This window comes from Capricornis sumatraensis, chromosome 16 (genome assembly GCF_032405125.1).
Source record: "Capricornis sumatraensis isolate serow.1 chromosome 16, serow.2, whole genome shotgun sequence".
Classification (NCBI taxonomy): domain Eukaryota; kingdom Metazoa; phylum Chordata; class Mammalia; order Artiodactyla; family Bovidae; genus Capricornis; species Capricornis sumatraensis.
In genome coordinates this window covers 57,898,905-57,912,235 of record NC_091084.1, presented here as the reverse complement: position 1 = coordinate 57,912,235, position 13,331 = coordinate 57,898,905, and the positions used below count along the sequence as shown (strand labels likewise).

General features: G+C 41.0%; 1 protein-coding gene across 1 annotated transcript in view; it reads right to left on the bottom strand.

Annotated features, from left to right (window-relative positions):
* Window positions 1-13,331, bottom strand: part of ANO3 (anoctamin 3) — a 444,144-nt gene that overhangs the window by 12,609 nt on the left and 418,204 nt on the right. Inside the window, 3 exon segments of the mRNA XM_068988751.1 lie at window positions 1-153; window positions 1,018-1,151; window positions 4,544-4,641. Of these exon segments, the coding sequence (XP_068844852.1) occupies window positions 1-153; window positions 1,018-1,151; window positions 4,544-4,641 (385 nt within the window).

Below are 13,331 nucleotides of genomic sequence, written 5' to 3'. Positions count from 1 at the left end.
CTATGTCGGTTGCTCGGGCTGGCAAAGGCCTCCGCCACTGGGTGACAAATTTGTATGCATCCAGCCTGATTTCAATGATATTGTTTAACAAAGCCAAAAGGGGGGCCAGAGGAAAAGCTGCAACGAAGATGGTGGTAAAACCAAACTGCAAAACTGTAAAGGCAGAGAGTTAAAAAATTAGTAATATAAACAGTCTCATTTATTGAGTGTCTTCTTTGTGCCATATTAGGCATCTTTACGTAGATTGCCTTTAATCCTTTCAACACCCAAAAAGTAAGTATGCTTATCCTAGTTTACAGTTGAGAAAACTTGAAGCTCATAGCTGTTAATCTGGCTAAAGGATAGATAGCTAAAAAAGGGTTAAAATCTGAATTCAAACTCAGATCTCAATAGACTGTAAAAAGCTCTATGAGCCTTTTACCTCTATGCAATACATCATAAAAGAAGAAAAATGTCAGAGGACTTGAAGAAAACTGCTCAGTCCTAGAAGAGAAGCAAGAGACCTAATCTTGTCCTCTGTTTTTCTGGATGAGAAAACTGAGGGCCAGAGAACAAAAGCAAACGTTAAAACAACACACCAACATGCAGCGATCTTAACAGTCGATCCTTATTTTCATAATATAAATAAGTTTCTTGAAGAAGCCCAGACTCAGATGGATCTGTGCAAAAATTTACTGTGAGAAAGAATTACTGCTTTATTTGGGGTGGGGTGGGGGGGATGATACATTTCTTAACATAGGAATGAGTTTTGCTTTATTATGTTCCTTTAAAATATTTGTTCGAAAGGTAGATACTTTCATTTTGCTCAAATGTTATGGTTGACAGAGCAATATGCATAAGCCTTCCAAGGGCACTGCCTTAATATCTTCTCTAGCTCTGCTGAGATAAAGGTGTAGTTGTGTTTTAGAAAGCTTGGAGTTGGAAAGGAGAGAGACGGTTTTCTCTCTGGAATCAGAGTCTGCGTGAAGTAGAAAAAACTATCAAGAAGGTCAAATAGCTTTGCAGAAGGTTCCATACCCATTTCTAAGTACTCATCCATCAGTCCGTGAATATTCATGGGCTGCAGATTCCAATCATTTTCCCACTGAGGGATGGAAGCATCTTGAATTCCCCGCTTGATTTTATGTCGTGACCACCAGTTCTGGATCAACCTACATTATCAGCAGACAAAGGGCTTTTGAGCTCTTATTTAAGCAACTGGTAAACAATTTACAGTGCATTAGGAAAAGTGAAACATTTGGAAGGAATGATACTAAAGCTGAAACTCCAGTACTTTGGCCACCTCATGCGAAGAGTTGACTCATTGGAGAAGACTTTGATGCTGGGAGGGATTGAGGGCAGGAGGAGAAGGGGATGACCGAGGATGAGATGGCTGGATGGCATCCCTGACTCAATGGACGTGAGTCTGAGTGAACTCCGGGAGTTGGTGATGGACAGGGAGGCCTGGCGTGCTGCGATTCATGGGGTCGCAAAGAATCGGAACCAACTGAGCAACTGAACTGAACTGAAATGAACTGAACTACCTTGAAACTGTACTGGGAATGGGGGATCTTTGTATGGTCTCAACTTCATTTTTACAAAGTTATTTATTCATTTATTTTTGGTCGCACTGCATCTTCCTTGCTGCACGTGAGCTTTCTCTAGTTGCGGCAGGCTGGGCTATTCTCTTATTGCAGTGGCTGGGCTTTTCATTGCTGTAACTTCTCTCTCAGCAGAGCACAGGCTCTAAGGCACGTGGGCTTCAGTAGTTGTGACACACAGGCTCAGTAGTTGTGGTGCTTGGGCTTAGTTTCCCCACAGCATGAGGAATCTTCCCGGAGCGGGGATCAAACCCATGTCCCCTGCTTGGCAGCAGGATTCTTAACCACTGGACCAAAGGGGCCCTAGACTTCCTAGCCCCTATAAACATCTACATATTTTTCAGAGTTGATCCTCCCATGAACTGGTGCTTCCTGACATTGTTTAGACAGAGTCTCATTTCTATGATTCTATGATCCCATCTATATAAATATTTAAACTCTTATGCTGCCTGCTGTAATTGTATCTGAGCCCTTCCTGCCAAATCATCTTGCTGTGCTCTCTGAAAATAAGAAAAATCATTTAATTGAGCCCTATCTAGGGTTTCAAGAGATGTAATTTCTAGTCTCCACCCTACAATGCATTAGCTGTGTGGCTTTTATTAAGTCACTTCACTTCTCTGAGTCTATAAACAGGAAGCATTCAAGCAATTGCACTCTGCTTCTATAGAGAACAATAATTTACAGGCAATGAGTCCGTGTTTCAGTCCATTTATCAGACTTTCCCCAGTCCAGGGGCAGTCTTGAAATTATATGACTCAGAAATATCCTGGTATGCAAATATTATAGACTTCTGGCTAATTAATTATTTTAAGAGTTAGATGAAAATTATCACTAGGATAAAGTGAATTTCACAGGACTCAGTGAACACTACCCAACTCTCAGTTGTAATTAATCATGGACTTAGAGCTTTAGTGGGGGTTGGAAGAGCCACCATAGCTAGATAAAAACATCGGGCAGAGTGCTTCAGTGTGTGCTCCATGTAGGTTGCCTCTGGAGCCTCATGAAGATGAAAAAGAGGGTTGGAGTTGGAAAGCCAGCTTGCTTCTATGTTATTTACTTCAATCTGCTTAAGATTCTACTTGAAGAAAGAGAATTGTGGTTTAAAGTTTAAAAATTATTGCTTTAGGGGCTGGGTCACTCCTGTTAACATTTTCTGCAGCAAGGTCTTAATCCAATTGTTGGAAAAACCCCACCAGGATATCCTTTGCCATGGTACCCTTGGGATTTGAAATACAAAATCCAGGCTGACCTCTTGGGCAAGGACATGGTGGAAGGTGCTGTCCAAAGTGCACAGTATGTACAGAAATACATGGATAATGATAACAACAAGAATCAACGTTAATACCACAATGGCTACCACATCATTTTGATTGTGCTTGTGAAGTACCCACACTATGTCAGATGCTGTGGTAGGCACTTGATACCTAATGTATTCTGATATTTTCAAATTACATTCTTCAAAATTTATGTTCAAAGAGATGAGCCAAGGATAGAAAGGGATATGGAAAACGCACTGGACTTCCCAAACCTCTGTTGCTATTCTCTCTTCATTCAGAGGAAATTCGCTTTAATCATTTGACTCTTGAGGATTTGTATAAATATCTCTTCACAAAGAGCTTCTGTCATTTATTGATGAAGATTTAAATACCATTGTGTCATATAATCTAATCTTCATAAATCCCTTATTTTACAAGTTAAAAAATAATGTCTCAGAGAGGTTAAGTAAATTATAAGTATCTTTAGCAAGAGGCAGAGAACAAAATGGAACCAGGTCTCAGTAATTTCACAGTCCAGTGCTCTAAGACTGCCTGTAGTTTAACACAATACTTTATTGCCAATTTCAGGGTTAATATCACCTCTCCAACCCCTCTGCTCAGGCATGTCCTGATATAGTTATGGGACAATGAGGAGAAAAAAATATTGTATAATTTGATGACTGAGCCTAAACTATTTATAGCATCAATTAACTAACCAGTTCCTCCCCCATAGCAAGGAAATTTCTCAATACTACATTGTTTTTAGCTTGATTAGACCTCAAAGCTTCCATATCACATTATTTTAAATACACTCTATTTCACTATATTCTAAAGGATAATATATTTTAATAGATGTAAAAGTGAGCATTCAAGGTCCTTTTATGTCAGCATTTCACAGAATGTATCTATATGGGCAAAAATAGAATGCTGTTGGTTTGATATAGTCACAACCAATACTGGTGTAATGATTTTTGTTATTATTGTTGTTGTAACAAAGAGCCCAAAATATTCCCATCTACGACTTTAACTTTATTTTATTTTGCTTTTTTTTGGCAGGCGGGCAGAATGGAGGTTCTATGTATTAAACAAAAACAACAACCACCTTAGTCTTTTGGTAACCAAAAGAAACCAGAAAGTTATTTTTGTCCTCAAGAACCCACACTATCAATAATGCTTTAAGAATACCAACAAGTGTGTTAGGATACCGAACAGAATACAAGTATTTTACATCCATTCTTTCCATTAATCCTTTAAACTGTTCTTGAGAGGATACAGCTATTGAGCCTTCTAGGAGATGTGAAAACTAAGGCACAGACGGACTTACGCACGGTCACACATTTTCGAGAGGAGCAGAATGGAAACTGAACTGTTACGAGTCTGCTTACCAAGCCCACTTCTTAACAACCAGCCATACTACTGTACCTTTCTTCTTTGTCACTCTGTATGTACATGTGTGCACACTCAGTTGTGTCTGACTTTTTGAGGTCCCACAGACTATAACCCGCCAGGCTCCTCTTATCCATTGACTTCTCCAGGAAAGAATCCTGGAGTGGGTTGCCATCTCCCTCTCCAGGGGATCTTCCCAACCCAGTGACTGAATGTGAGGCTCTTCTGTTTCCTGCATTGGCAGGAAGGTTCTTTACCACTAGGGCCTCCTGGGAAGACCTGTCACGCTATAGATGGCCAGTGTAAAAATTAAGTACTCACGGGTATCCCAGTTCCATGAAATTGTTCCATATTTGCTTCAAAAACATGATAACTCCCATCTGGAGGCAGAGGTCTATCAAACAGCCACTAGGGTGACACTGAAACAAACAACAGAGGCAATAAGGATCTTGCTCTTCTCAGATAGCTTAAACACCCCCATCTTCCAACTGCATAGCAAATTCTAAAGCCAATGCATAGAGAGAGTGAAAACGAGGAAGGAATAGCATGTATGAGCGTACTTGGTAGGGAAGTTTTCAGTAAATATACTGGAATATTGATCAAAATTATAACAACAATAACAACAAACCTTCTTTTTTTTTTTTTTTTTTCATGGCCACCCCATGAGGTGTGTTCTTTGCATTGAAAACACAAAATCTTAGCCACTGGACCACCAGGGAAGTCTAACAAATCTGCCTTTTAATGAACGCTTACTACTGCCAGGCTCCATGTTAGGCATGATCGCATTTAATGAATGCTCTGGAATACTTTATGAAAACAGTGTAAGTACTAGTCACTCAGTCATGTCTGATTCTGTGATCCCATGGACTGTAGTCAACCAAGCTCCTCTGTCCATGGAATTCCCCGGGCAAGAACATTGGAATGGATAGCCACTTCCTTCTTTAAAGGATCTTCCCGACACATGGATCAAAGCTGGGTCTCCTGCATTGCAGGCAGCTTCTTTACCATCTGAACCATCAAGGAATCAATTTAATAACCAAGTGATATTAAAATATTTTAAAAAAATGTTTATATTTTTAAAAATAAGCTTCCGACCTCAGGCTAATTTTAAATTTGTAGAAAATTTGCAAAGCTAAAATAGTACAGAGAGTGCCAATATACTCCTCTCCCAATTCCTTTCACTGCCCCTTACAGAACCAAGGTATATTGTCAAAGCTAAGAAATTCACAGTAATACATTTCTATTAGGTAGTGTATTAAAAAACAGAGACATCGCTTTGCTGATAAAAGTCTGTATAGTCAAAGCTACAGTTTTTCTAGTAGTCATGTACGGATGTGAGATTTGGACCATAAAGAAGGCTGAGTGCCAAAGAATTGATACTTTTGAACTGTGGTATTGAAGAAGAACTCTTGAGAATCCCTTAGATAGCAAGGAGATCAAACCAGTCAATCCTACAGAATCATCCCTGAATATTCATTGGAAGGACTGATGCTGAAGCTGAAGCTCTAATACTTTGGCCACCTGATGAGAAGAGCCGACTCAATGGAAAAGACCCTGATACTGGGAAAGACTGAGGGCAGGAGGAGAAGGGGATGACAGAGAATGAGATAGTTGGATGGCATCACCAGTTCAACAGACATGAGTTTGAGCAAGCTCTGGGAGATAGTGAAGGACAGGGAGGCCTGGAGAGCTACAGTCCATGGGATCACAAAGAGTCAGCCATGAATTAGCGATTGAACAACAATTAACTAAACTCCAGATTTTACTTAGATTTCACCTGCTCCAGGATCTAATCGGGGATACCTCATAGAATTGATTTGTCATGTCTCTTCCAATCTCCTCTGGTCTAGGCAGTTTCTCAGATTTTCATATTCTTAACAACTTTAAGTATCACTGACAAGCATCCTGTGGACAATCCCCCAAGCTGGGTTAATCTCATGTTTTCACATTTAGACTGGGGTTATATATTTTGGGAATGGAGGTAGGGTACAGTGGTGAAGTGCCATTTTCACCATCAGGGTTACATGGTATCCACACGTCATTACTAGTGATATTAACCTTCAATATTTGGTTAGTATAGTATCTGCCAGGTGTTTCCATTGAAAAGCTACTCATTTTTCCTTTCTCTCAGAAGTGAGTCACTAAGTCTAGCCCACTCTCAAGATGGGGGGAAGGTCTATCGCCCAGGGAGGAATTATCTATGCATATTATAATGCATTTAAGTGATAAAAGTACGCCACAAAACAGTTTGCCAGTATGATCCCAGTGATGCCCTGTCTGTGCTCCACTGCTTTTTAGTCTTCAGTAATCGCATTAGAGGGCTTCTCAGGCAGCTCAGTGGTAAAGAATCCATTTGCCAACACAGGAGAAGTGGATTCGATCCCTGGGTCTGGAAGATCCTCTGGAGGAGGAAATGGCAACCTGCTCAGGTATTCTTGCCTGGAAAATCCCATGGACAGAGGAGCCTGGTGGGCTACAGTCCATAGGGCTGCAAAGTCAGACATGGCTGAGTGACTGAGCATGCACGAATGCAATAACATTAGAAACCCATGCACACAAAAATGTGATTACAATGAAAATTATAATCAATGTGTTTTGCTTGAAAACTGCTCACTATTTGAGCAGGAAAGCGTAGGTCTTTTTCTTTGGAAATGGGTTCATGTCCTGCTCATAAGGCTGATGTTCTTTGTAGCTTTGATCTACAGTTTCTATTTCTATCAAGTCAGTACCAGTGGGACTTCAAAGGGAACAAATACTTAGGACACAAAGAGCCTCCTTTTCTGTTTCCAGCCCAGTAACTTAAAACTCTCCAATCTGAGCCAGAGAGAGGGTTTGCCAGTGGTAGTTTTTATCGTGTGGAGAAGTTTCAGTTCCCCTATACAAGCATACTGCTTTTCAGGATGAATTTAGGACCCCCTGAACTCTGCCATATATATACCATAAACAGGTTTAGTAGAATGTCTGAGACCGAATAATTACTAAGCTACAGACGCAGATCACAGATCACAGTTGCAAGCTGAAACTGTTCATTTTTTGCAGAGAGACTCAAAGAGGCAAATTAACTTGTCCAAGATCATGCAATGCTAACTGGTGATGTGGAAATGAAAGCTGTGGTCTCCTCTACCCTAATGCACTGCTCCCTCACCTAATGCTAAGGATGACTTCTATTTATCAAATATGTTTGCTGCCTTGTAGGGCTGCTTTAGCAAAGTCTATTATTTTGTGGAAAGGGAAAAAGAAGACCATCATAGAACCATGTGACTGGATCACTCTCCACAATGGTAGAGCAAAGTGGGGAGGCCAGAGGACAGGCCATTTACAATTTTGTTGGAATTGAGCATAAGGATTTTGTGATTCATAGGACAGAGTGTGTTAGTTGCTCAGTCATGTTCAACTGTTTGCGACCCCATGAGCAGTAGCCCACCAGGCTCCTCTGCCCATGGAATTCTCCAGGCAAGAATACTGGAGTGGATTGCCATTTCCTTCTCTAATATGGTAGAGAAAGCGGTCTAACAGTTTCAGTGAATCTACCTCCTCACATAATGATTCCTTTGAGCTAAATCCAGTCCTTCAATACTCTAAAATTCATTTAGTAAAAAGTCTATACTTAGACAGAGTAATGTGAAAGTCACTCAGTTGTGTCTGACTCTTTGTGACCCCATGGACTATACAGTCCCTGGAATTCTCCAGGCCAGAATACTGGGGTGGGTAGCCATTCCCTTCTCCAGGGGATCTTCCCAACCCAGGGATCGAAACCAGGACTCCCACATTGCAAGCAGATTCTTTACCAGATGAGCAACTAGGGAAGCTCAGAATGAGTAAAGGGCATGGATAACTGTGCAGGAGACCCAGGCTTTCATTCCCATTGCACCACTCACAATCATATGACCAGCAGCAGTTCAGTCGCTCAGTCATGTCTGACTCTTTGCCACCCAATGGACTGCAGCACGCAGGGCTTCCTTGTCCATCACCAACTCCCAGAGTTTACCCAAACTCATGGCTGTCAAGCCAGTAATGCCATCCAACCATCTCATCCTCTGTCATCGCCATCCCCTCCTACCTTCAATCTTTCCCAGCATCAGGGTTTTTTCCAAAGTGTCAGTTCTTTGCATCAGGTTGCCAAAGTATTGGAGTTTCAGCAATAGCATCAGTCCATCCAATGAATATTTAGGGAGATTTCCCTTAGGATGGACTGGTTGGACTTCTTGCAGTCCAAGGGACTCTCAAGAGTCTTCTCCAACACCACAGTTCAAAAGTATCAATTCTTCAGCTTTCTTTACAGTCCAATTCTCACATCCATACATGACTACTGGAAAAACAATAACTTTGACTAGACAGACCCTTGTTGGTAAAGCAATGTTTCTGCTTTTTAATATGCTGTCTAGGTTGCTCACTAGATTTTCTTACAAGGAGCAAGTGTATTTTAATTTCATGGCTGCAGTCACCATCTGCAGTGATTTTGGAGCCCCCCAAAATAAAGTCTGTTACTGTTTCCATTGTTTCCCCATCTATTTGCCATGAAAATTAGAGATACCATGGGAACATTTCATGCAAAGATGGGCTCAATAAAGGACAGAAATGGTATGGACCTAACAGAGGCAGAAGATATTAAGAAGAGGTGGTAGGAATACACAGAAGAACTGTACAAAAAAGATCTTCAAGACCAAGATAATCACGATGGTGTGATCACTCACCTAGAGCCAGACATCCTGGAATGTGAAGTCAAGTGGGCCTTAGAAAGCATCACTACGAACAAAGGAAGTGGAGGTGATGGAATTCCAGTTGAGCTGTTTCAAATCCTAAAAGATGATGCTGTGAAAGTGCTGCACTCAATATGCCAGCAAATTTGGAAAACTCAGCAGTGGCCACAGGACTGGAAAAGGTCAGTTTTCATTCCAATCTCAAAGAAAGGCAATGGCAAAGAATGCTGAAACTATCGCACAATTGCACTCATCTCACACGCTAGTAAAGTAATGCTCAAAATTCTCCAAGCCAGGCTTCAGCAATATGAGAATCATAAACTTCCAGATGTTCAAGCTGGTTTTAGAAAAGGCAGAGGAACCAGAGATCAAATTGCCAACATCCTCTGGATCATCAAAAAAGCAAGAGAGTTCCAGAAAAACATCTATTTCTGCTTTATTGACTATGCCAAAGCCTTTGACTGTGTGGATCACAATAAACTGTGGAAAATTATGAAAGAGATGGGAGTACCAGACCACCTGACCTGCCTCTTGAGAAACCTGTATGCAGGTCAGGAAGCAATAGTTAGAACTGGACATGGAACAACAGACTGGTTCCAAATAGGAAAAGGAGTACGTCAAGGCTGCATATTATTACCCTGCTTATTTAACTTATATGCAGAAAACAACATGAGAGACACTGGGCTGGAAGAAGCACAAGCTGGAATCAAGATTGCTGGGAGAAATATCAATAACCTCAGATATGCAGATGAAACCACCCTTATGGCAGAAAGTGAAGAGGAACTAAAAAGCCTCTTGATGAAAGTGAAAGAGGAGAGTGAAAAAGTTGGCTTAAAGCTCAACATTCAGAAAACGAAGATCATGACATCTGGTCCCATCACTTTATGGGAAATAGATGGGGAAACAGTGAAAACAGTGTCAAATTTATTTTGGGGGGCTCCAAAATTACTTCAGATGATGACTGCAGCCATGAAATTAAAAGACGCTTACTCCTTGGAAGGAAAGTTATGACCAACCTAGATAGCATGTTGAAAAGCAGAAACATTACTTTGCCAGCAAACATCCGTCTAGTCAAGGCTATGCTTTTTCCAGTGGTTATGTATGGATGTGAGAGTTGGACTGTGAAGAAAGCTGAGCACTGAAGATTTGAAGCTTTTGAACTGTGGTGTTAGAGAAGACTCTTGAGAGTCTCTTGGACTGCAAGGAGATCCAACCAGTCCATCTTAATGGAGATCAGTCCTGGGTGTTCATTGGAGGGACTGATGTAGAAGCTGAAACTCCAATACTTTGGCCACCTCATGCAAAGAGCTAAGTCATTGGAAAAGACCCTGATGCTGGGAAAGATTGAGGGCAGGAGGAAAAGGGGACAACAGAGGATGAGATGGTTGGTTGGCATCATTGACTTGATGGACATGTGTTTGGGTGGACTCTGGGAGTTGGTGATGGACAGGGAGGCCTGGTGTGCTGCGATTCATGGGGTCACAGAGTCAGACACAACTGAGCAACTGAACTGAACTGAACTAATGGGACCAGATGCCATGATCTTAGTTTTCTGAATGTTGAGTTTTAAGCCAAATTTTTCACTCTCCTCTTTCACTTTCATCAAGAGGCTTTTTAGTTCTTCACTTTCTCCCATAAGGTTGGTGTCATCTACGTATCTGTGATTATTGATGTTTCTCCCAGAAATCTTGTTTCCAACTTGTGCTTCATCCAGTCCAGCATTTTGCATAATGTACTCTGCATATAAGTTAAATAAGCAAGGTGACAATATACAGCCTTGACATACTCCTCTCCTGATTTGGAACCAGTCTGTTGTTTCATGTGCAGTTCTAACTGTTGTTTCTTGACTTGAATACAGGTTTCTCAGGAGGCAGGTCAGGTTGTCTGGTATTCCCATCTCTTTCAGAATTTTCCACAGTTTATTGTGATCCACACAAAGGCTTTGGCATAGTCAATAAAGCAGAAATAGATGTTTTCTGGAACTCTCTTGCTTTTTCAATGATCTAGTAGATTTTGACAATTTGATCTCTGGTTCCTCTGCCTTTTCTAAATCCAGCTTGAACATCTGGAAGTTCACAGTTCACGTACTGCTAAAGCCTGGCTTGGAGAATTTTAAGCATTACTTTGCAGGCATGTGATATGAGTGCAATTGTGCAGTAGTTTGAGCATTCCTTGGCATTGCCTTTCTTGTCCTGTGGCCACTACTGCTGAGTTTTCCAAATGTATTGGCATACTGAGTGCAGCACTTTAACAGCATTATCTTTTGGATTTGAAATAGCTCAACTGGAATTCCATCACCTCCATTAACTTTGTTCATAGTGATGCTTCTTAAGGCCCATTTTACTTCGCATTCCAGGATGTCTGGCTCTAAGTGAGTGATCACACCATCGTGGTTATCTGGGTCATTAAGATCTTTTATGTATAGTTCTTCTGTGTATTCTTGCCACCTCTTCTTAATATCTTCTGCTTTCTTATGTCCATACCATTTCTGTCCTTTACTGAGACCTTCTTAAAATGAAATGTTTCCTCGGTATCTGTAATTTTCTTGAAGAGATCTCTAGTCTTTCCTAGTCTATTATCTTCCTCTATATCTTTGCAATGATCACTGAGGAAGGCTTTCTTATCTCTCCCTGCTATTCTTTGGAAATCTGCATTCAAATGGGTATATCTTTCCTTTTCACCTTTGCCTTTTGCTTCTCTTCTTTTCACAGCTATTTGTTAGGCCTCATCAGACAACCATTTTGCCTTTTTGCCTTTCTTTTTCTTGGGGATGGTCTTGATCGCTGCTTCTGGTACAATGTCACAAACCTCTGTCCATAGCTCTTCAGCACTTTGTATATCAGATCTAATCCCTTGCATCTATTTGTCACTTCCACTGTATAATCATGAGGGATTTGATTTAGGTCATACCTGAATAGTCTAGTGGTTTTCCCTACTTCCTTCAGTTTAAGTCTGAATTAGCAATAAGAGTTCATGATCTGAGCCACAGTCAGCTCCTGGTCTTGTTTTTGCTGACTGTATAGAGCTTCTACATATTCAGATGCAGGGAATATAATCAATCTGATTTTGGTTTTGACCATCTGGTGATGTTCATGTGTAGAGTCTAGAGTCTTCCCTTGTGTTGTTGGAAGAGGGTATTTGCTATGACCAATGCGTTCTCTTGACAAAACTCTGTTAGCCTTTGCCTTGCCAGGACCAAATTTGCCTGTTAGATCAGGTATCTCTTGACTTTCTACTTTTGCATTCCAGTTCCGTATAATGAAAAGGATATCTTTTTTGGGTGTTGGTTCTAAAAGGTCTTATCCATATGACCATGGACAATTCAAAGCTGGGTGCCTTCATATATTTGCCTCATTTTTTTCCTCATCAAGCCTGGTGAGATGGGTGTCCATATCTCCATTTTGTAAATAATGAATCTACGTGGCAGACAGAACTGTGAGACTCCAATATCCTCGTTCCTCTCACTTGATCCACTTTAGTATGTCTACTATATTCCAGTTTGTATGTAGGAGCCAGAAATCATTCAGCAATTTCATATCAAAATCTATCTCTATTAGGTTCTCCATTGTGGCAATATGCTATCCCAGTGGTGGCTGGAATGCACAGTGGTCAGAGCATAAAATCTAGACTGCCTGAATCAAATTAATATCAAAGTGATGACTTCATCACTTTGTAAGTATTTTTTGATGTGTAGGCAAATTATATAACTTCTCTAAGTTTCTGTTTTCTCATCAGTAACATGAGTGTGATAATAGAAATCCTGTGAGGAATCAATACATTAATATATGTAGAACTTTTAGAACCAATTGCTTGAATGTGCTCAGTTCAGTTTAGTCACTCAGTTGTGTCCGACTCCTTGTGACCCCATGAACAGCAGCATGCCAGGCCTCCCTGTCCATCACCAACTCCCAGAGTCCACCCAAACCCATGTCCATCGAGTCGGTGATGTCATCCAACAATCTCATCCTCTGTTGTCCCCTTCTCCTCCTGTCCTCAATCTTTCCCAGCATCAGGGGCTTTTCAAATAAGTCAGGTCTTCACATCAGGTGGCCAAAGTATTGGAGTTTCACCTCCAACATCAGTCCCTCCAATGAACACCCGGGACTGATCTCCTTTAGAATGGACTGGTTGGATCTCCTTGCAGTCCAAGGGACTCTCAAGAGTCTTCTCCAACACCACAGTTCAAAAGCATCAATTTTTCAGCACTCATCCTTCTTTATAGTCCAACTATCACATCCATACATGACCTGTGGAAAAACCCTAGCCTTGACTAGATGGACCCTTGCTGACAAAGTAATGTCTCTGCTTTTCAATATGCTGTCTAGGTTGGCCATAACTTTCCTTCCAAGGAGTAAGTGTCTTTAATTTCATGGCTGCAATCACCATCTGCAGTGATTTTGGAGCCCAGA